Source organism: Sminthopsis crassicaudata, chromosome 2, assembly GCF_048593235.1.
Source record: "Sminthopsis crassicaudata isolate SCR6 chromosome 2, ASM4859323v1, whole genome shotgun sequence".
NCBI classification, from domain to species: Eukaryota; Metazoa; Chordata; class Mammalia; order Dasyuromorphia; family Dasyuridae; genus Sminthopsis; species Sminthopsis crassicaudata.
In genome coordinates this window covers 599,195,494-599,218,781 of record NC_133618.1, presented here as the reverse complement: position 1 = coordinate 599,218,781, position 23,288 = coordinate 599,195,494, and the positions used below count along the sequence as shown (strand labels likewise).

Below are 23,288 nucleotides of genomic sequence, written 5' to 3'. Positions count from 1 at the left end.
TCTTATGTATGCCACTGTGTTGAGCTACATATCTGCAGTGAATTCTAGTGATGGAGTAGTTAAGCAAATGGCAACCCACTTGTACTATAAGTACCCATTTCAGTTTGGCATTAGCAATCTCTGACTTTGGTATAATTTAGAGAAATATTGTGTTTGTGAAAAGTATTTTTTTCTTAGAGAAAAACCTTAACATATATCTTGGTCATTTTAGGCAAAGGAGCTGATTTGAGTAAACCTCCATGTCGAAAAGCAAAGGACATACGGAAAGAAAGGAAAAGGCAGAAACTCATTCTTAAGAGTCAAACAGACCAAGTTCAGCATGAAGAAAAACCTAAATTAAATCAGCCTAAATCCATTGAAGATTTCATTTTTGACACCTTACCTGACAAGTCTGCACATCAATTAGAGGTATTCTGTCACATAATAATCTTTTATTCAGTTTTATCTTTCAGTTAAAATAAGAACATTTAAACTATATTGTTTGAATAAGAAGGAAGTAAATGATATGAATGTTGAGGGAGGTAGTCCCTTGATATTCCTTGTTTGATCTTCCAACTTCTTTTGGGACTTGGACCTTTGATACAAGATCTGGTCAAACTAGTTTGGGCTAGCTGAGCTGGCCAGGGTTTTACAGCCCCCATTCTAATCTGCTCAGATAGACCAAATGCCATCAGGAAATTCCTTTTTGGGAAGAGACTTCTGTCTGTCCCCAAAAGATAACAAGAGAGTCCTTATCTTATTTACATCACTCTCCTGAACCTCCTTACATCACTGCATCTGAATGATTGTGCTCTGGTATAAAAGAGTCCTCAAAAAGTCCCAAAAGAAGTTGGAGATCAAACAAGGAATATAAAGAGGCTACCTCCCTCAACATGAATTGGTATGGCATGAATTTTAAATTTTCCAAATTTAAAGATTTAACTTCTATTTTGGAATGCTGTTATTTATTTATTTTTGAAAAACCTTATCAACCCAGAGCTTTAGATTGTGTAAGTATCTTTGAGATAGAAATAGTTATAAAAATAAAATGTTTCACAATAGAGGGCGCTCTGACTCTTTGGTATAATAAGATTTCCATTTAGTTGCAATCAAAAGCAGAAAAATAAATATTAAAATTGGCTTTTAATTATGAATTTGAGTTAGGGGTTTGTGTGTATGTATATAAATTACACATAATTTCTACAATTTTCACACTGAGTCAGACTGTGTTCATCTAGATAAAGATCCTCAGATTGCCAGTACCAAGGGATTTTTACCTCAAAGTTTAGGAATAAGTTCTAAAATGTAGATAATTTCTCCCATTATGAATCTATTATTAAATCTTTCTTGAACCTAATACATAATAGACATTTAATATATCCATTTCTAGTGGTACATATTGGAGTACAGTTCTGTATACACAGAATGATAAAAAAAAAAACAGCAATGAAAAAAATTAAAAAGTAAAGCTTTTCCTCATCCCTCTAGTCAAAAGACTTGGAAGTTATACACATTCCCCTTTCCCCTACCCCTCTCCCTCCCCCCAAAAAATTATAAGCTTTCTGATTGAACTCTCTCTTTCCCCAAAGACATAATTTGGGATTTATAAAACTCATTCTGTGTTTATGTAGATTAACTTCATTTTGGAGACATCCTTCAAAATCTCTCTTTGGCTCATTAACTCGTACCCAGACACACACACACACACACACACACTCTTAAAAAACCACAGGACCCCTTATTTTATCCCATATACAGTCAAGACAATTTTCTTTGCTTCTCTGATTTGTTCCAACTCCCCTCAGAACTGTGCCTTTTTCTAGACTTAAATTATTACCTTAAAATTGAGACTTCTCTCATAAAAGGTAAGTAAATGGGCATTGCTAAAGAGTGAGTCTCTTTTTCTTGGTCAGCTTTCCAGACTTATAATACCCCATGAAACTTAGGAGTCTCCTAATTTGGGAAAAAAGCTGAGGTGCTAGAAAATAATTCCTTGCCACAGATTTGTGCAGTTCTTATGTTCTACAGTAGTAGTAGGAGCAGGGTCTAAGTTTGTTCTACATTGTGTCCTCTGTTCATGTGTGATTCCTGCTAGTGCTTGAGCCAAGAATTCCTCCCTCCCTGCCTCTCTCTTCCTTCTTTCCTTCCTCCCTCCCTCCCTTCTTCCCTCTCCTCCCTCTTCTCCCTTCCTCCCTCTCACTCTCACTCTTCCCTTCCCTCCTTTTCTTCCTTCCCTCTCTCTCTCTTGCCTCCCTCCCTTCCCTCCTAGTCTCCTTCCCTTCCCTCCCTCCCTTCTTTCCTTCACTCCCTTCTCAATCAAATTCTTCCCCTTTGAAATAATCAAGTAAAACAAAACAGTTCCTTTATATGCAAAACAACCTCATTCTGCACATATAATTGCTTTCCAACTTATGTCTGTGGGCATCAGATTGACTTTTCTCTATTTTCTCACCACATCTTTGTATCCATTGTCTTTTTTAAAAGTCGAGTATAGCATGACTTAGGGGTATTCTAGCCTTGACTTAACCCATCCTCTCAAATAGTCCTATATCATTCATGTTATATATTTATTTGTGACTCAGATCATTCATCCTAATGTACTAACAGTGGGCTAAAGAGTTCATTCAAAGCAAAAGTACACCAAATCTCATCAAGGAAATATCATCAAATATCCAAATGTGGAATCTATGAGAATGATGATAACCCTGTATAGGGAGACATTTTAAAAAATTGCTTAATGTGCATTTTATTTTTTTAATAATAGCTTTTTATTTTCAAAATATATGCAAAGATCATTTTCAACATTCACCCTTGCAAAATATTGTGTCCAAGTTTTTCTCCCTCCCTTCTCCTTACTTCCCATCCCATAGGCAACAAGTAATCCAATATATGTTAAACATGTTTAATTCTTCTATACATATTCCACATTTGTCATGCTACACAATAAAAATTAGATCAAAAAGGAAAAAAGTGAGGAAAAAAAAAGTAAGCAAACAGCAAAACAGGTGAAAAATACTATGTTATATTATGATCCACATTCAGTCCCTATAGTCTCTCTCTGCTTGCATGAAGATGGCTCTCCTTATCCCAAGTTTGTTGGAATTGGCCTGAATCATCACATTGTTGAAAAGAGCCAAGTCTATCCCATTTGATCATCACATAATTTTGTTATTGTGGATAATGTTCTCTTGGTTGTACTCATTTCATTTAGCATTAGTTCATATAAGCCTTTCCAAGTCTTTCTAATCCTGCTGATCATTTTTTATAAAACAAATAATATTCCATAACATTCATATATCAGAACTTATTCAGCCATTCCACATCTCATGGGCATCCACTCAGTTTCTAGTTCCTTGCCACTACAAAAAATGCTGCCACAAACATTTTCGCATACATAAATCCTTTCCCCTCTTTTATGATCTCTTTGGGATATAGACCCAATAGAGACACTGCTGGATCAAAGGGTTTGCACAGTTTGATAGACTTTTGGGCATAGGTTAGGGAGACTTTTTTTTTTCCCCAGTCTTTTTTTGCCTGTAATATATTTGTAGGAGATTTGTCTGGAAGAGCAAAACTTTAGTGAGTGTCTCCCTCCAGTTTATATAATATGTAACGACAGCTAAATTAAATTGGGAAAATATACCTTTAATTATTTTATACATGGAAAATTTAATTATAATTTTTTTTTTTAAATAGTTTTTATTTACCAGATATATGCATGGGTAATTTTACAACATTGACAATTGCCAAACCTTTTGTTGTTATTTTTCCCCTCCTTTTCCCCTCCCCCAGATGGCAGGTTGACCAATACATGTTCAATATGTTAAAGTATAAATTAAATACAATATATGTATATATATCCAAACAGTTGTTTTGCCGTACAAAAAGAATTGGGCTTTGAAATAATGTACAATTAGCCTGTGAAGGAAATCCAAAATGCAGGTGGACAAACTTAGAGGGGTTGGGAATTCTATGTAGTGGTTCATAGTCATCTCCCAGAGTTCTTTCGCTAAGTGTAGCTGGTTCAGTTCATTACTGCTCTATTGGAACTGATTTGGTTCATCTCATTGTTGAAAATGGCCACATCCATCAGAATTGATCATCATATAGTATTGCTGTTGAAGTATACAACGATTTCCTGGTCCTACTCATTTCACTCAGCATCAGTATGTAAGTCTCTCCAGGCCTTTCTGAAATCATCCTGTTGGTCATTTCTTACAGAACAATAATATTCCATAATATTCATATAACACAATTTATTCAGCCAATCTCCAAGTGATGGGCATCCGCGTAGTTTCCAGTTTCTAGTCACTACAAAGAGGGCTGCCACAAACATTCTTGCACATACAGGTCCCTTTCCCTTCTTTTAGATCTCTTTGGGATATAAGCCCAGTAGTAACACTTCTGGGTCAAAGGGTATGCACAGTTTGATAACTTTTTGAGCATAGTTCCAAATAGCTCTTCAGAATGGCTGGATATATTTACAATCCCACCAACAATGTATCAGTGTCCCTGTTTTCCCACATCCCTTCCAACATTCTGCATTATCTTTCCCTGTCATTCTAGCCAATCTGACAGGTGTGTAGTGGTATCTCAGCGTTGTCTTAATATGCATTTCTCTGGTTAATAATGATAGGGAGACATCCTTCATCTTTGTCCAGATTTCTGTTTACACCCTCTATATTATTGAGTAAAATTCAAACATTCAAAAAGAAAGTATTATAAAATCTTTACAAATGCATCAAAATTTTTTTTCCTCTTGACAGACATTGGTTAATTTGTTAGGTATATGCTACTCTGTATTTGTAATAAAAAAATATACCAGTGTAGACATCTAAACATTTTGATAACTGTTGTCAAGTACCCATTTTTAAGAACATTTTTTGATAATTAGTTGCCACTTACATTTTTCAAACATTTTGAATGGTTCAACTGAATTGATAACTTATTTATTGAGTTTATAGTGATTCCTAAAATTAGAATATGAGTGGTTTTTTTTTTTTCTTATCAAGACTGAGGGTATGATATTCAGAATATGAAGGATTTAATTGTTCAAAGGTGTCGTTCTTTGTATCTAAAGGAACTGTTTCACAAAATGCCAATGACTTTAGTTTTTTCTCTTTATAATTTTTTTTAGTTCCCTTCTTCCTACTTTCCTACACATGCACACACACACGCACACACACACACACACACACGCATTTTTGCTTATATTTTTAAATATAAGAGTCATAGATCTAAATGTGAAAAGGACCTCCAAGTCAATGTAGTCCAATTCTCACATTTTACAGATGAGGAAATTGAGGTTTAGGGTAGTGAGTTGCCCAAGGCCATATACATAGATAGTAAGCATCAGAGATGGGATTTGAATCCAGATCCTCTCACAACTTAGAGAATCCAGAGATTCTTTACCTGGGCTCCTTTGGAGTTCATGGATAGATTTCAATTGGTTCTTTGAACATGGGTTGGGAGGAGGAAAAAAAAAAAACCAACACATCTTTGTATCAACAGAATTGATTTCTTTTGTAATCCTGTGTATATTATTTTAAACATTTAAAAACATTCTAGGAAGGGGTCTGAGGACTTTACCATATTGTTAGAGGGTTCTATTGACACACAACAAAATAAAGAACCATTGCTCCAGAGCCAGATCTCTTTTCTTTCTTTCTTTTTTAAATAATAACCACAATCATTTATATTTTAATTTTAAGTATAAAGATGCTAGATTTTTTTTTTAAATACTGATAAAAATAAATTTATTATTGGCATTGGAAAGTCAGCCTTTGCTATGCATGAATAGAAAGGCTGAATTCTTTAGTGGCAAGGTCTGGACAAAGAAGTAAAGTAATCCTGACAGAGAGGTATAAAATCTTGTTAGGGAAGTAGGTGAAGATAAAGAGAGGGTAATGCTAAAAGAGAATATTCCAGATGCTAGCTACTTTTTTTACAAAATATTTAAAAATATATAATACACTTCTTGACCTAGAGAAGTCTCTGTACATTAAAGGTCTGCATTTGTGTATTCTTGTGAAAAGTACTCTTCTGATGTAATCTGGAATAATTTAGGAGACAGCATAGCCTGGAGCTGTACCAATGGTCTGGACTTTACACCCTGGTTTAGTAGCTTACTACTTGGACAAGTCAGGACACTTTTCTGTACCTCAGTTTTGTATCCAATCTATAAAACAAAAGAGTTGGAATGGATAATCTTTAATATTTGCATCTGCATCATATTTCGAATTATTCCTTTTTATATATACATAGAGAAATAGTCCCCTAAATAACTTTCTGAGAAAAGAATACTGTAGAAGTAAAATCTAAAATTAATATATAATCATCAGTTCTTATTTATTACAGGTGAAAATGTTGCATTTTAAATTTTTCCCTCCCTTTCACAAATTATTTTAAAATACTTGTCTGAATATTCAAATTTCATGAGTTTTCATTTTCTGATAAAACTGATAAAAATGTTAGTTCTTTCTGTAATTTTATGTTATAGAAAGAATGTTTTAGCCAAATAATATTAAAATCTCTCATTTTCTAAGGTGACTTTAGGGACATAACTGATAATATTTCATTAATATTCAGACATCAAAATTGAAAGCCATCCCTAATTTAGATCATTTTTAGAAATATAACAGTTTGGTTAAATAAACTTATCTCCATTAACTTCAGTATTAATAAGTATAAATTGAAAGTGCCTCTTCTAATGCATGTGACTCTTCTGTTGACAGAAATAATATGTTTAAAAGTTTTATTAGTTGATTTGGCTTTAATGCTTTACTAAATGATTCACTTTTAAAGTTATCAATAAACTATATAGTTATGTGTCTGTTTTAAAATTAAAAAAAAACTTTTCTTTTAGTTATTTTCAGGTATGAGAAATTATTATTTGTTTTATTAATGAGAATTGTTTTTCAACTCCTTCTGAAGGTGAGGGTGGTGAGATCATCCCCACCAAGTTCCCAGTTCAAAGCCACATTTCAGGAGTCTTACCAGGTCTATAAACGTTACCAGATGGTTATTCACAAGGACCCACCTGATAAACCAACTGTAAGCCAGGTCAGAAGGCCAAGTATAATTTTTATGATCAATCTGAACTTTCCCCTACTCTTAACACCATTGCATGAATCTTGGGTTAGAGAATGAAGTTTATTTTATACTATATATTGCTCATATTCTGTTTGAAATAAATCTTCAACGAGATAGAAATAACAAAATTAATGAACATTCTGGAAGTGCAAATTTCATTAGATTCCAATGATTGATACTCTCAAAATGGTATGTGCCGCACAAAGTAGATAATTTTACTTTTCACAGGGTTAGTGTGTTTAAGTACAAACAAATTATATTTAGTGATAAATCTTTTTTTTATACTTAGAAAATTATCTTAGTCTCCTAATGCACATCTCTATAATATGCACATATTTATACAACCCTGTAAACATTCTGTATCTATATTTAAAAATAATTAGCAAAAACAATGCAGAATTACCAATGGTTATTGTGCCATCCCTGAAGACCTGAATGAAACTAGAAAAATAAAATAGATTATTAGATACCACAGAAAATAAAAAAAATTATATTTCAACCATTTCATATTTGGATAATCAAACAATTAAAACTCCCTGAGGTAAAGTTAATGTTTCTAGAGGATAAAGTAGGAATTGTGAGTATGTTGCCATTATCATTTTAAGCAGGTAATAATTATTGTATGTTCACTCTAAATAGAGAACTATACTAAGTGGATAGAAACAAATAGGAGATAGTCATGTCCCTTAAAGAGATTGAAAACTACAACTAGTTTCATAAAGTTAGCTCTTTTAAAGGCTTTCCACCTCTTCACCATTAGTAGGATTAATTCTATTTCAGGTAAGATTCCAATGCTGAGCTTTGGAAATGGAGTTGAGGAGATCTTACACTAGCCTTGCCTTCAGAAGCATATCATCAGAGAGATTTCAATATAATATACTTGTATTTTCCTTGCTCTGAAGGTGAGGTTAGTACCGGTTTCCTTTGAGGACCCAGAATTCAAGTCGTCCTTCCGCCAGTCACTCTCTTTATATGCCAAGTATCAAATGGCCATACACAAGGATACAGCAGCTGAGTGTGGGGAAGCCGAGGTACTGTTCCTTACATGTTCTTGCCTCTGTTGATGATTTTTGTATCTGTAAACTGCAAGGATGCCATAATAAAAAACAGTTAAAGCTCTGCTCTGTCTCCAACCATCTTGGAAGAATAACAAATGGCTTATGTGCATCAGATGGCTGCCTATCTTGATTTCTCCCTTGAGTAGATGCCAGAAATAGGGCAGGTCACAGCTGTCTATTTAGAAAGGAGACCTGAAAGCCTTCTGGGAGCAGTGTGGGATAGTGAAGAGCCCCCTGAATGTAGGGCTAAGCTGACCTCGCTCCTGGCCCAGCTTCCCCATCCATTTGTATGGATACTTGTTCTGAGTGTGTTTCCTCAACTTTTCAATGGGGATGATTACACCTGCAGTCATATCCCATAGAGTTCTTGTGAGTAGAGAATTTGGGAAACCTTGAATTGCTAAATACATGCCCACCAAGTCACTGAGTTGTTCTAAGGACAAATAAATTAATACATGCAGAACATATGGAATTCCTTAGGAGGCAAAAATCTGAGTATTGTCAAAGTATATTACTTCTGAACTATGTAAGTGGTTAAGTTAATCTCTCAGCTTCAGTTGTTTAATCTATAAAATGAGGATCGCAATAACACCTACTTCACAGAGTTGTTGTGAGGATCAAAGGGACTCATTTATTAATAATCCTTTGTTTATTCATGGATTTAACTATAAAAAAGATGTGGCTAGGCTTTATATGTGATGAGTGTATATATATTTATTTATATGTGTATATACACACTTATACATACATTTGTATGTATGCCTTATGCATATATCTTTACCTGTTAGAAGATGCAAATCTTGATTTTTTTTTTTTATCTCTAATAACACTAGAACCCCACACAACTTAGGTAACAAGGGGATTAACCTGCATTTTAAATTTTTATGCTATCTTTTGTGCCATTCATTCTTACCATTATTGGAAAGTTACATAGAAAAATATGCAAGTAGGAGTGGCTGAGAGATGAGGCAATTTATGTAAATTGTTGACAAAGCTAATGTGCTGCCTTTAAAATTCAAATTATCTTGCATTATGACATTGATTGCTTACAACTGATGAAAAATTTATCAAATATGAAAGCAGACATAAAAGGAACCAAGATGAGAAGCATCTGTATTCATGTGAATTTGGTTTAAACTACTTCATTACCTGAGTGAATATGGTGTTTTTTCATGGAAAGTAGAAATGTCATGTTGGCTGTTTTTTACTTTCTCTCCGAATTATATTTTGCACATTATTACATTGGACTTTTTAAGGTATTTATCCTTTATTTTCATTTCCTTCACACAGAGAAGTTGATTTATCTGTGGGAACATCGTTATCCTATAAAAGTACCAATTACATCTTGTGTTGCTTGTAGCAGTTTTGTAATATCCTGTAGAATGTCTGTGTATACAACTATATACTTTAATATTTATTGCTGCTTAATATGATTATTTATTCACATTACTTAATGTAAAAGGCTTTTTAAAAGTAGCACAATTTATTTTCTTACCTCTGAATTTTCAAGTTTAAGGGACTTGAAGCATTACAAATTGAAAAGATTTATTTTAAACCAGAACATTTCTTGGGTTCCATCTTTTGGGCTGTCTCTTGATTACGCAAGTTAGTAAGCTTTTCATGTGCAAGAAAATACATTTTTGGCTCTAGTAAAAGGATCTTATTTAGTTGATAGCTGTCCTAGAATAATTCTCCTTAGAATTGGGCAGTGAGCCAGAGGACCATCCACTTTTTTTTTGGACTGTCAGATATTTCACTTAGCAATATCTGATTGCCAACTATTTATAAGTATTACTTTCTCTGTAGAACTGGTTGCTAAAAAGAAGGTGATAGGAACCTTAATTTTCTTTTTACTGTTTACCTACTAGACCTTTTTCATTCATTTATTTATTTATTTTTTTGCTGAAGCAGTTGGGTTAAGTGACTTGCCCAGGGTCACACAGCTAGGAACTATTAAGTGTCTGAGGCCATATTTGAACTCAGATACTCCTGACTTCAGGGCTGGTGCTCTATTCACTGTGCCACTTATCTGCTCTAGCTTTTATTTAAGAAATCTAATTCAAGCCACAGAGTCAAAAAATGACTTGTGAATGTACATAAATATATTTTGTTTCTACAAATGAAATTGTATTACTGAGTTGTGCTTAATTTCAGCAATTAATTAGATTGTTCTGAATTCTCTGAAAAAAAATCCTAGATTTTCTCAGAAAGGAATTGGGTTCAAAAATTTTTATCAGGCTTAGCTTAAACAGTTTCAAGAACAGTGCTTCAAAAGTAGTATAGAATATGCTTTAGAGGGCTATTGTTGATTCAGTAGAACAAGATCATTTAATGATGAATAAATTTTTTTTCTGTTGACTTTTTAAACATTTAAGATTAGGAGCATTCTGTATATTAGGTTGACTTCAGGCACAAAATGCATTTTTGCCAGTGATACTGTACATCGTAATCATGTTAAAATGTAGAAAAATAGGTTACTTGTTCAGCTGTTAGGGAAGACAAAAACAAATATAAGTTATCTGCTTATATTCTAAAATAGTTAAAAAAAAATATTTATTTATTTATTTGCAAAGCATATGCATGGTAATATTCTAACATTGACCTTTGCAAAACCTTTTGATTCAAATTTTCCCCACCTTCCCCTCATCCCCTCCCCTAACGGGCAGGTAGTCCAATACATGTTACATATGTTGAAATACATATTAAATCCAATATATGTATACATATTTATATAGTTATCTTGCTGCACAAGAAAAGTTGGATCAAGAAGGAAGGAAAAGAAAATCTGAGAAAGAAAACAAAAAGCAAAGGGATAATAGCAGAGGAATGAGAATGCTGTGTTGTGTTCCACACTTTGTTTCCGTGGTCCTCTCTCCGGGTGTATGTCTTCTTCATCACTGAACAAATGAAACTGATTTGAATCCTCTCATTGTTGAAAAGAGCCATATCCCTCAGAATTGATTGTTGTATAGTCTTCTTGTTGCCTTTTGTATAATGATCACCTGGTTCTGCTTACTTCACTTAGCATCAGTTCATGTGAGTCTCTCCAAGTCTCTCTGAAATCATCCTGCTGGTCGTTTCTTACAGAACAATAGTATTCCATAGCATTCATATACCATAATTTATTCAGCCATTCTCCAATTGATGGGCATCTGCTCAGTTACTAGTTTTTTGCTACTACAAAAAGGGCCGCCACAAACATTTTTGCACATGTGGGTCCCTTTCCCTCCTTTAAGATCTCTTTGGGATATAATCTCAGTAGAAACACTGTTAGGCCAAAGGGTATGCACAGTTTGATAACTTTTTGAGCATAGTTCCAAACTGCTCTCTAGAATGGTTGGATCCATTCACAGTTCCACAAACAATGTATCAGTGTAGCAGTTTCCCCTCAACATTTGTCATTATCTTTTCCTGTCATCCTAGCCAATCCTACAGGTGTGTAGTGGTATCTCAGAATTGTCTTAATTTACATTTCTCTGATCAATAGTGATTTGGAGTACTTTTCCATGTGTAAAATAGTAAAATTAAAGTCATTTTAGTAATACCCACTGAAAAATATTCAGGCAGAGGAAGACTTGCTCTTTACTTTGAAAGTACTTGTATGCAGTTATTTTTAGTTATTCATAAGGTAACTACAAGAAAATAATAGGAAAATGAAAATATGTATAAGGGTTCTTCTTCCCAAATATTCCCAGAGTACTTTGCTTAGGTCTGCCTATTTCCTACATTTCATCATCTTAGATTATCTTTAACTTGTATGCTTGTTATCTACCACTTTCTATTCTTTTCCATATAAGTTCTTTGTGGTCAAGAATGTGTTGTTTCTCTTTCTATATCCTAGCACTGAATACAAAGACCTGCACATATGCTATGTGCTTAATAAAAGTTAATTTAGGGGCAGCAAGATGTCGTAATGGATAGAGTACTGGCTCTGAAGTCAGAACGACCTGAGTTCAAATGTGGTCTCAGACACTTAACACTTCTAGATGTGTGACCCTGGGCGATTAATTCACTTTACCCCAATTGCCTCAGAAAAAAAAAAAAAATTAAAAAGTTAATTTAAATTACATAATTATACAATTAAAGGAGAATAATTTTAAAATGTTTTGTTGAGAAATAAAGCATTTTCTAGAAAACCTTGAGATTGATAAGTATGTGTAAAGTTTGGAAGGAGTGATAAGAATGACATTTGCTGTGAGGGGTAATTAGGAGAGGAGAGCTTCAACAGGAATGAGGCTGTAATCTGTTTTGATGGTTTTCTCCAATGCATGTTTATGGGGGCCATTTTCTGAAAGGCCTGTATTACTCTAAAAAGTTTTTTCTTATGTGTGGACAATAGACCTTTGGGAGACTTATTTGAAAGTGTCAGTGAAACTACATGTAAATCTGTAAATAAGCCAGTACACCTTCTGAACACTGAAAAATGTCTCCTGACTATGTTTATTATTGGTTTTTAGATAATATAGATGCTGCTGTGATTGCTAAATTCATTTAAAAGTTAAGATTGACTTCACAGTAGCTTTTTGTCACTGTACTTTTTCACTTAATAGATACATCACCTTGTGATAGAGAGTCCAAAGGATCTTTTTGGACATCAAAAGGGAGTTATGAACCTGTCTATAAGAAGCCCTTAAAATGACTTCATAGGCATTCGGGGGGTTGGCTGCCAGAGCTTGGCGAATTTTCCATGTTCCTCATGCTATCACTCTCAGATTGTGAGCCCTGGGAGGTTCCCCTCAAGTTGGAGAATTCACAGTTTAGGGTTTTGAGAGCCATTCAAGACGATCTAATCCATACTCTTTCCTTTTGCCCATGAGGAAACTGAGACCTAGAGGCTTAAGTGATGTAAGGTACACAGGTAGAAAATGGTAGAGGTGCTGATTACAAAGGATTTTTGACCAGCTCCTCCTCTTCCTCCAGCTGTGGGCTCCACTACTAGTCCTGTGCATGAGGCCCCCAAGCTGTTCAGGAGAGTCTCCTAAGCCCAAGGGGGTCTGAGCAGGCTGCCCACATGTTCCCCGAATGCCAGTGACCCCTTGTCTGGTGGATCAAGTATAAGTTCTCTCACATTTAGAGACCTTCCCACTCTGGCCGATTCTTGCTCTTCCAGTTTTCCTATTCTTTTTCCTACGCTTCCCAAGCACAAGCTATGACCAGAGACACTGGCCTTGCAGTTCCTGGTACAAGAAGCTTCATCTCTGGACTGTCTATCCCTCGTGTTTGAAATGCTCTCCTCCTCACCTCCTCTTCCTGGTTTTCCTGACTGCCTTTAGCACATCTTCTGCACGAGGCCTTTTGGTGTCCCTTTCTTTCCACTTACATTGTATGTATGTTATCCAAAGCTGTATAACTTTAGGACTCTCTCCTCATTGGTGGAGGTCAGTGCCCAGGCTCTGCATGAGGGACGGAGTGGAATTGGTGAGATTGGGAGAGAAGACAGATCCCATCTCTTCAGTATCTCTGGGTTCCTGCTTTAAGAGAGATATGATAGCCATACCAACCTCTCTTCGAGTTGCTGAAAAAAGAAAAAGATGCTGGGAAGAAGCCAACAGGTAGAAATGTAATCCTGTCCTTATTGTCGGTTTTGGAGGATTTTCCCTTGGGTTGAGATCTGGGACTGTCTCTTAAAATTGAGTTATCTTGCTTCAAATGGGAATGCTCCTTCAATTTGTATTGTCTGTGATTAATCTATTGATTAGAGATATATTCTCATAATATACTTTCTCTGATCTCCATTTCTCAATTAGTTTAAATAAATGAGTTTCTTTGCTTAAAAAAAAAAAAAAAGATTTAATAGAAAAAGCATTGGATAAAGAATAAAGACCTCTGACTAATAGACCCAGTTCTGCTACTGTGATATAATTTTAAACAAGGTACTATATTTTTTGGGACTCAGTTTTCTCATCCATCAAATAGGGAATTTGGATTTCCCTAACTTTGACATTGATTCACAAGTGCTTTGATCTTACATGTTACAAGGATAATATTAACTAAACTACATGAGGGACTTGAGAGAGAGAATACTTTGAATAGTCTCTTGCATGCAGTGGGTATCTTGCGAATATTTGAGAAATAAACAAACAGATTGATAGCTGCTCTAAAGAAGCAACTGTAAAAAAATCATTTTATAGCAAATGGAAAAGCATTAAGGAGGAAAAATGCTTTTCCTAAACTTATAATTTTAAATGAGAAGGAAAAATCAAATGATGACAAAAGAATTTGGGTTGTTAAAATATTATATGTAACATATATATATATATATATATATATATATATATATATATATATATATATATATATATATATATATATATATATATATACACACACATTCATATATATATACATAAAATTTGTGTTATAATATGATATAAATGTGCTTGCAGAGCATAAGTTACACCTATTAAAATAAACATAAAGAACATTTATTTGTGTGTGTATGCACATATCTATATTCGTGGTTGTGTATTAGGGACCAGTATTTAGCATAGAGCACCCTGAGCTGTGGGTAATTATTAGCATAGAGCAAGTCCCTTCACCAGCAAAAAGATTGACTTACTGAAGGCTCAGATGATAGCATTTTTTAGTAAGAAAAATTTTAAGTTAAGGTATTTACAGTATTTTAAAAACATAATACATAAGGCATAATATAGTTATATACTTAATATATCATAGTATAGTATAAACATAACTTTTATATGTATTAGGAAGCCAAAAAATTCATCACTTTATTGTGGCAGTCTGGAACAGAAATCTCAGTATTTCTAAGGTAGGCCTTTATTTCTGTTTTTTTTCTCAACAGTTATTATTACCTCTTAATAAAACTAGATAATCTTTCAGATTAGAAATTTAAGAATATAATTAGGATATTCCTTTAATTTATACTCCTTTTCCAGAAATGTTTAGTAAATATTTTTCTTATTAAATCAGGAGGATTCTATACAAAATGATAATATGTGGCATCTTTAGAATTGTAGGTTTGCTATTAAGAATTTGGGATACTGTATTTCTTTATGTACTTTTTATGTAATTTACATAAATTATAAGCTGTTTAAGGGGAGGAAACATCTTGTTTTTTCCTTTGTCTCCAATGTCTTTGTACATGATAATAGTAATAATGATAACAATAAATAACATGTATGTAATACTTACTATGAGCCAAGTACTGTGAAGGTACTTAACTGTTATTTTTTCATTTGATTTTACAACAATCCTGGAAGGTAAGTACTGTTATTATCACCATTTTACAGATCAGGAAACTGAGGCAAACAGAGGTTGTGACTTGGCCAAAGCCACACAGCTGGTATCTTAGGCTTGATAATGCAGATCTAGTGTTCTTTCTATTGTGCTACCTAGATGCCACATATTAAATATGCATATATGTAGTAGTCTCAAGTATTTTTTTGAATTGATTTATAACTATCCCCAGGATTGGGGAAACACATCTTTCTAATACATTTTTAATTATCAACATAAGATATAATATTGACTCAAAATATTTTTTTAAACTGCTTGAGTATAAATAAGGTACTTTGATAGATTACATTTTCAGATTTTATGGAGGCCTAGTGCTTTTGTCCAGAGTTCTACATCAAGATAAGGTTATCAGTATTGAATTTCTCATTCCTAGATTTGTGATCACATTTGTTAACAAATAAAATAGAGATTAGAGGAAAGAACTATCATTGAATGACATTATTAAGAATTTTAAAACTTTATTTGTCCAATGAAACAATGTAACATCTAATTCTAATATAGAAAATATCTTGCACTTTAGTTTTCATCTTCCAAATCTTTCTCTGTAGTAGATGAATTATATATTTATTTTTTATGTTTAGGAAGGAAGAATTTGTATTTCTTATAAAATTTAATGTAGATAACCATAAAAGCATTACATTTTTTAAAAATGGTAATTGTTTGAATAGTATCAGATTTTTGGACATTTTGGATTATGAATGGTATTTTATTTTTCCAAATACTTGCAATGATAGTTTTCAGCATTGGCTTTTTCAAAACCTTGTGTTTCAAATTGTTCTCCCTTTCTTCTTCCCTCTCCCCTCCCCAAGACAGCAAGTAATCTGATATAGGTTAAATGTGCAATTCTTCTAAACATTTCCATTTTCGTCATGCTGCTGCACAAATCAAAAAAGGAAAACTATTTGAGAAAGAAAAACAAACAATAGCAATCACAAAAAGCTGAAAATATATGCTTTGATCCAAATTCAGTCTCCATAATTCTCTCTCTGGATATGGATGCTTTTTTCCATCACAAGTATATTGGAATTGCTTTGAAATCACTTCATTATTCAAAAGAGCCAGGTCCATATGATGAATATTTTTGATTTGTGAGATTTCAGAAAGGACTTTTGGAAATATTTTAGCAAAGTATGACTTTAGATACAACTTTACATACTGCTCTTACTTAGTATAAATAAACAGAGAACATCTTAGCTGTCAGCTTACAATTATTCTTAGGGATAAATTGATTTGATATTTCAAAAACATACATGCCATTTTTCCTAAACTCTTCAGCTATAATTTTGATTTTCATTTGTCAGTTAAAAATATGATAGTTACCTTTGAAAATTATAGAGAATATAAGTTATTGCTTATCATTTACGAATGGTAACTGATATTGTTAAGTAGAATTAGTCTATAGTGATTTTAATAGCAGCTTATTCACTTTGTTAGGTTAAAAGGTAATAAAATCTCTGATTTGTGTGATGATATAAGCCAGTTAAAGAATTGTTCAGTTACAGTTATCTTGAATAATAACTTTGGAAATAGTAATTGACTGGCATTTTGGGCTAAGTAAATGCATTGTGGTTACATAGTCCCTCCACTTTTCAGGAACATTTTAGCTGAAATTTGTTTCTGATTGTCTTGCAATGTGAAAATGCTGTGACTCAGCATTTTGCTCTTCACTTTATAGCCCACTTCAGTACAAGCACTTTTATGAAACTATTTCCCAAATAGAATATCATTTATATTATTTTTCCCATTGCTTTTGCTTAAAAAAAAAAAAAAAAAAAACAGCAGATAGAGCTTATCAACTAGAGTTTTCACACATATTCTTTGCCCCTTATATCATAAATATATATATATATATATATCATAGGGTTAGAACCGGAATGGATCTTGGGGGCCAACAAGTCCAGCTCCTTCATTTTGCAGATGCAGAAACAGAGAAATTAAATGACTTGCCTTGGACCACACATTTAGTAAGTAGCTAAGGAAGTGTTAAAGGCAGACCTTCATAAATGTAAACTCAGCATTTTACCTAAGTATATTGCTTAGATTCTTTTAACCAGCAAATCCTCCATTATGCTTATTGTATTTATAATGTTTTCAATTTTTAAGATCTATTTACTAATAAAGAAATGACTGTTTCTAACTTTTTCATATCTAATCATTAAAAGTTTGATTTGATAAATGTTTTAATTTCCCTAGGATGTCTCTCTGTTGTTCAAATAAATTAGAAGATGCATTACGATTTTGGATTTTCATTCTTAATTCTGATTCTCAATTCTGTGGAGAGATCTTTTTAGTGACACTTTTAGTAAAAGGCCAGAGAAGGTACTGAGCATTTTTAAGTACTTAATATATGACGGATACTATCCTGTGTGTTAAGGACACAAAACACAAAGGAATGAGGTCTCTACCCTCATGGAGCTTAAATTGAAAACACACAAAAGAGATCTGAAAAGCTGGAGAACAGGGAAACTGAGAGATGGGGATCAAGGTCTAGTCCTGGAATGGACAAAGATACAGAAATGGTTACTTTAAGGTGAGAAGATTTTAGGAGTCAGTGGAGGTTTCAAGGTGAGGAGGTACCAAACACTAAGGAAAATTCCAAGGTGAGATGGAACCTGAGGTATATATGGTAGCAGTCTCAAAAGTCAGAAGCAGAGCTAATAGGGGAATAAAGGTGGATTTAACTGCCTCCCTGTTCCCCTTACTCCCCCTGCCATTAAGTCAGGAAGGAACTCATCTTTGGGAGAAGGGAGCACTTAGTCTTGCTTAGGATGGTAAAGGGTGAGAAGGTTAGAGGGGTGAATGAATGGATAGAATCTTTTATAAGTCGTGTGGCTATATCTTTATAATGAATGTCTCTTTTTTCGTAATGAATATCAAAAAGTAAAATTCTGGTTCTTGTTTGGAGTTGAATTTTTAAAAATTATGCATTTATGTGTGGTATTTCTTTTCATGTTGCTTTAAAAAAGTCAGTTTGAAAAATGTAAATATATGTTTAAGAGAGATTAAAAAATTCAAAAATATATATAAACTCAATTTTAAATCTTAACAAAATCGGTGCTCCCAAATTTCTGGATATAATACTTAAAGCTTTGCATTGAATTGCATTTTAATTTGATAGGTGTAAATGGGGATTTTATTTTATAAAAGAACTATAGTTTCTCATCAAAGATTGCCTCTTGGTAATTTCAGAAGCATTTTAGAGTGTAGGTTAAACACTTGGAGGGAAAGGTCGGTAGAAATGTAATTTTTGATATATGAAAGTTTTGGGTGGATTAAACTGCCCTCCTGTGTTTTCCCCTCCCCCCCTCCCTCTGCCATGGAGCCATGGAAAGAACTCACCTTTGAGAGAAGAAGGCTAGCATTGCTGAGGATGGTACAGAATGAAAAGGTTAAAAGTCATGTTGTTTAAGAAAATATAGATTTCCCCCCCCCAAAAAAAAAACCCTTAAAAATAGTTTTTAAAATGTATGTTTCAAATTGCTTAGATTAGCTCTTTCTCTGGGTGTGGATAGTATTTTTCATCATAAGTCCTTCAGCACAGTCTTGGATCATTATATTGCTGAGAATGATCATTCCACAACATTGTTATTACTTTGTACACAGTATATTTCACTTTGCATGAGGTCTTGGAGGACTTGGCAGGTTTTTTCTGAGAACATTCTGCTCATCATTCATATCTTTTCTTTCTTTTTTAAAATAGTGTTTTATTTTTCCAAATATATGCCTTTTCATGACAAGTCTCTTAGAATTGCCTTATATCACCTCATTGTTAAAAAGAGCCAAGTCCATCTCAGTTGATCATCACATAATCTTCTTGTTACTGTAGACAGTGTTCTCTTGATTCTACTCACTTCATGTAAGTCTTTCCAGACTTTTCTGAAATCACCATTCCTCAATTGATGGGCATCCACTCAATTTCTAGTTACCTCCAGCTTCACTCTAACTCAGTTATACATAGAAATGAACATGTTTGATTTCCTTCTTACTTATTCATTTTGTTTTTACTTTCTTCCTATCATGACCTCCCTTAACTCTATCCTTTCCCTTTCTCATAGTCCTCCAAACCATTTTGCCGCCTTTTATATAACAAAAACAACAATTATAATAGCATTCATATAATACCTGCTATGTGCCAAGTATTGTGCTAAGTATTTTACAAATATTTTATTTGATTCTCATATCAATTCATATCATTTTTAATAGTATTTTATTTTTTCCAAATACATGCAAAGATAATTTTCAACAACATTCAACATTCACCTTTGCAAAATCTTGTGTTCCAAGTATTTCTTTCTCTCTTCCCTCTTCTCCCTTCCCCCACACAGCAAACAATCTGGTGTAGATTAAACATGTACAATTCTTCTAAACATATTTCCATGTTCGTCATGCTGCATGAGAAAAATCGGATCAAGAGGGGGGAAAAAAACCAGGAGAAAGAAAAAGCAAACAAGAAAAACAAAGGTGAAAAATCTATGCTTTGATCTAGATTCAAGTGTCCATAGTTCTCTCTCCTGCCATTCCCTATTCTGTCTCTCCATCTTTATTTACCTTATGTACAAAGTTCTTTTCAACTTAACTAATATACTCAGATCTTCCCCATTCTCAAAAATCCTTTTTCACTTGACCCTACCATCCTTCTAAACCATCACCTTGTAGCTTTTTAAACCTGTTTACAGGCAAACTAATTGAAAAAGCTGTCTAGTTTGTTGCCGCCAGTCCATCAGTTCTCACTTTCTTCTCAGCTCTTTGTAATTTGGCCTCTCAAAAAATCAGTCAGCTTGAGCTTCTTTAAGGTTAACAATCTTTCAGTCATTGAATCCAGGGATTTTTTTTTTTTTTCTGTTTTTCTATAGCTTTTGATATTGGTTTATCATCCATTCCTGCTGGTTAATCTTTGCTTTCTAGGCTTTTGTGACAAGAATCTTTTCCTTTGACTTCTTTATTATGTAAGTACCTTATCTCTTCTCTGTATATTTTCTCCATGTGGTTTTGGCATCTCAGTTGGTCAGATTATTTCCCTGGGCTCAATTATTTCTATTTATATATCCAGTCTCTAGTTGCTATGGTTTAATATTGCCAATGGCTTGCTAGATATCTCTACTTGGATGTCCCATAGCGTGATAAATATAAGTCCAAAATCAAACATTTTCCCCTCTAAATATCCTTATTTCTTATGGCTAACACTGTCCTTTCACTTAGTTTTTCAATCTTTGGTCATTTTTGACTCTTCATTCTTTTTTATCTTTCCCCCAAATCCAGTCAGCCTGCCATGTCTTAATAGATTTTACCTCCATATTAGTTTTTTCTTTTTTTTTCTTTTCCTGAGGTTGGGGTTAAGTGACTTGCCCAGGGTCACACGGCTAGGAAGTGTTAAGTGTCTGAGATCAAATTCGAACTCAGGTCCTCCTGAATTCAGGGCTGGTGCTCTATCCACTGCACCACCTAGCTGCCCCCTCCATATTAGTTTTCAAATAGATCTTTATTCCCACTGAGCCACTACTTTTCATGCCTTTATCTTCTCACCTAAATTACTATGTAGCCTCCTAATTAGTTTCCACTTACTCTTTCTCTTCTCCACTCCATCTTGTACACAGCTGTCAAAACAATCTTCCTGAAGCACCTGCTTAAGACTCTTGAGTTGACTCTGTTTCTTCAGAGATAAATTATAAAATCTCAGTCAGGCTCCAGGTTCCCCTTCTTGACTTGTTACATTGACAGTCTTTTGCCACATGATGATTGGACTAGTTGATGCTCCTCTGCTCAGCAATCCATTTTCTGTGGTTGCCTGGCTTTGGGGTTGAGGGAAGAGAAATATTTGACAATTGCCTTTTCCCTTCTTTCTCTTCTTCAAAGATCAGTTCTGGGCCTACTTTTGCCAAGAAGCCTTCCTTGCTATGATTCCTTAATGTTCTTTCCTCCTTCAGATTATTTTGTTTTATTTTTTTGAACCATTTTCATGTTGACTCCCTCTAATGTTCTTTGTTGGTTTTCTTTGAGGTCTCTGGAGCAGCCTTCCTTTTAGCAGAATAATCACTAAAAGAATAGCCAGATGTTAAAGTTCAAATCTTTTATTATCTCCTTCATAATCTAGTTTCCTTGCCTGGGTTCCCTGCCAGCTTTCAGACTCTCCTTGGTCTCAGTGTGAGGAGCAGGAGGACAGGCCAGCCGCCACCACAAGGCTGATGAAGATGGAAATGAATTTTAAGTCTGAGGGCTTGAGCTCCTACCTCCAGTCCACTTGTCTGCTCTGGCTCTGACTTACTCTGGCTGAGTTTGTCTGAGCTTATATGCTCTCTTATAATTACATTATCATAGGTGTGAATTTTGTAGAAAGAACTATATTAAGTACTAAGTACATGTACTGAACTAGAGGACTATTAAGCATCATGCTAAACTAGATAACCTTTGTCTTTACCAATTCCACTGACTTAACACCTTGTAAGAGTCCTTGTTTTAAGTACAAGAGTTCTGGCCCACAACAGATCCCTTCTTAGAAGAATTGAAGTTTGGGAGTTTGTGATTCTCCTGTTGTTATCTATAGTGCTTTTTGCATAATATATGCATAATAAACACTTTTTGAATTACAATGAGTTGTATTTCTCTTTTTGTTTTTTATATATGGAATGCCCACCTTTGCTGCTAAGTTTAAGACACCAAAAATTATTTTTTAAAAAATCAATTATATCTAAGTATTATATAAGAAACAGTAAATTTGGTATAAGATAAACTGTGTTTAAGTCCCAACTTTGACAGTTACTTCAAACTAAAGTTTTCTAAGTAGTGAAATGTGGATATTAAAGTTTTCACTTATTTATAGTGGCATTGTGAAGAAAGTACTTATATACTATAAACCATTATATAAAAGTTACCATTATTATTTAGCATTTTATTATTTCAAGAAAGGTAGAAATTTATTTACCTAGATCTATTAAAGTAGGGTTTTAAACAGTAGGAAATGAGTTTCTTCAAATTATGGTATACACTTCCAGAATGTTCATCTAATAGTAAAGAAAAAAACTAATACTTTTTGTTTATGGAAAGTAATAGTATGGTAATAATATAAGTTAGTTCATTTTTTTTTAACTAATAGCTGATAATTTATGGAGTTTTAATATTAGCATATTATACATTTGTCTCATTTGGTTTTCATCACAATGTAGGAGCCATGGATACTACTTGCATTTTGTAGGTGAGGAAACTGAGGCTTAGAAAAATTAGATTACCTGTCCAAGGTGATACAGTTATTTAGTGTCCAAAATGGAATTTGGACCTAGATCTTCAGGTAATAATGTAGTGAGTTTTGTAAACTTTGAAATGTCAGGTAGTACCTGAGTTAATTCATTAATGATGAAAGGTGAGGGCTAGAGGTTGAGGGAAGAGAAAGACAAAAATATTTAAAATATATAATATGAATTTGTTACTTATATTTTAATATTAAAATTAATTAAAGTATAAAGATCTGGTAGTTTTAAATGGGTGGAGGTGAGTAGAGAAAGTCATAAGAATGCCCAGAAACTGATTTGGAACTTACTCTTTTCCTTTAATTAGTTATCCATAAGGGGTAGCTAGATGGCGCAGTGGATAGAGTATTGACCTGAAGTCAGAACCTGAGTTCAACTGGGACTTCAGATACTTCACACTGACTAGCTGTATGACCCTGGGCAAGTCACTTAACCCCATTGCTAAACAAAAATAAATAAAATATTAATTATCCAAAATTACATATACAGACATGTATATGTATGTATATACGTGCATAAATATGCATATATTGACTAAAAACATAGACTCTTAAAGCTGGAAGGAATCTTTCAGGCAAGTCTCTCAAATATAATTCCTTAATTGCTGCTTAAAGCATCACTGACAAATCATTCAGCCTCTCTTTGAAAATTGGGGTTTAGA

At 33.7% G+C, this 23,288-nt stretch overlaps 1 protein-coding gene across 10 annotated transcripts in view; it reads left to right on the top strand.

Annotated features, from left to right (window-relative positions):
• The window catches only part of ATE1 (arginyltransferase 1), a 163,794-nt gene that overhangs the window by 20,496 nt on the left and 120,010 nt on the right, over positions 1–23,288 (top strand). For 3 of the 10 annotated variants that reach the window (XM_074295756.1, XM_074295767.1, XM_074295761.1), the window contains 3 exons: positions 212–408; positions 6,913–7,041; positions 7,974–8,102. In XM_074295756.1, coding sequence (XP_074151857.1) covers positions 212–408; positions 6,913–7,041; positions 7,974–8,102 — 455 coding nt within the window. The remainder of the gene's footprint in view (positions 1–211; positions 409–6,912; positions 7,042–7,973; positions 8,103–23,288) is intronic. The other 7 variants (XM_074295762.1, XM_074295763.1, XM_074295759.1 and 4 more) reach the window with 3 other exon arrangements.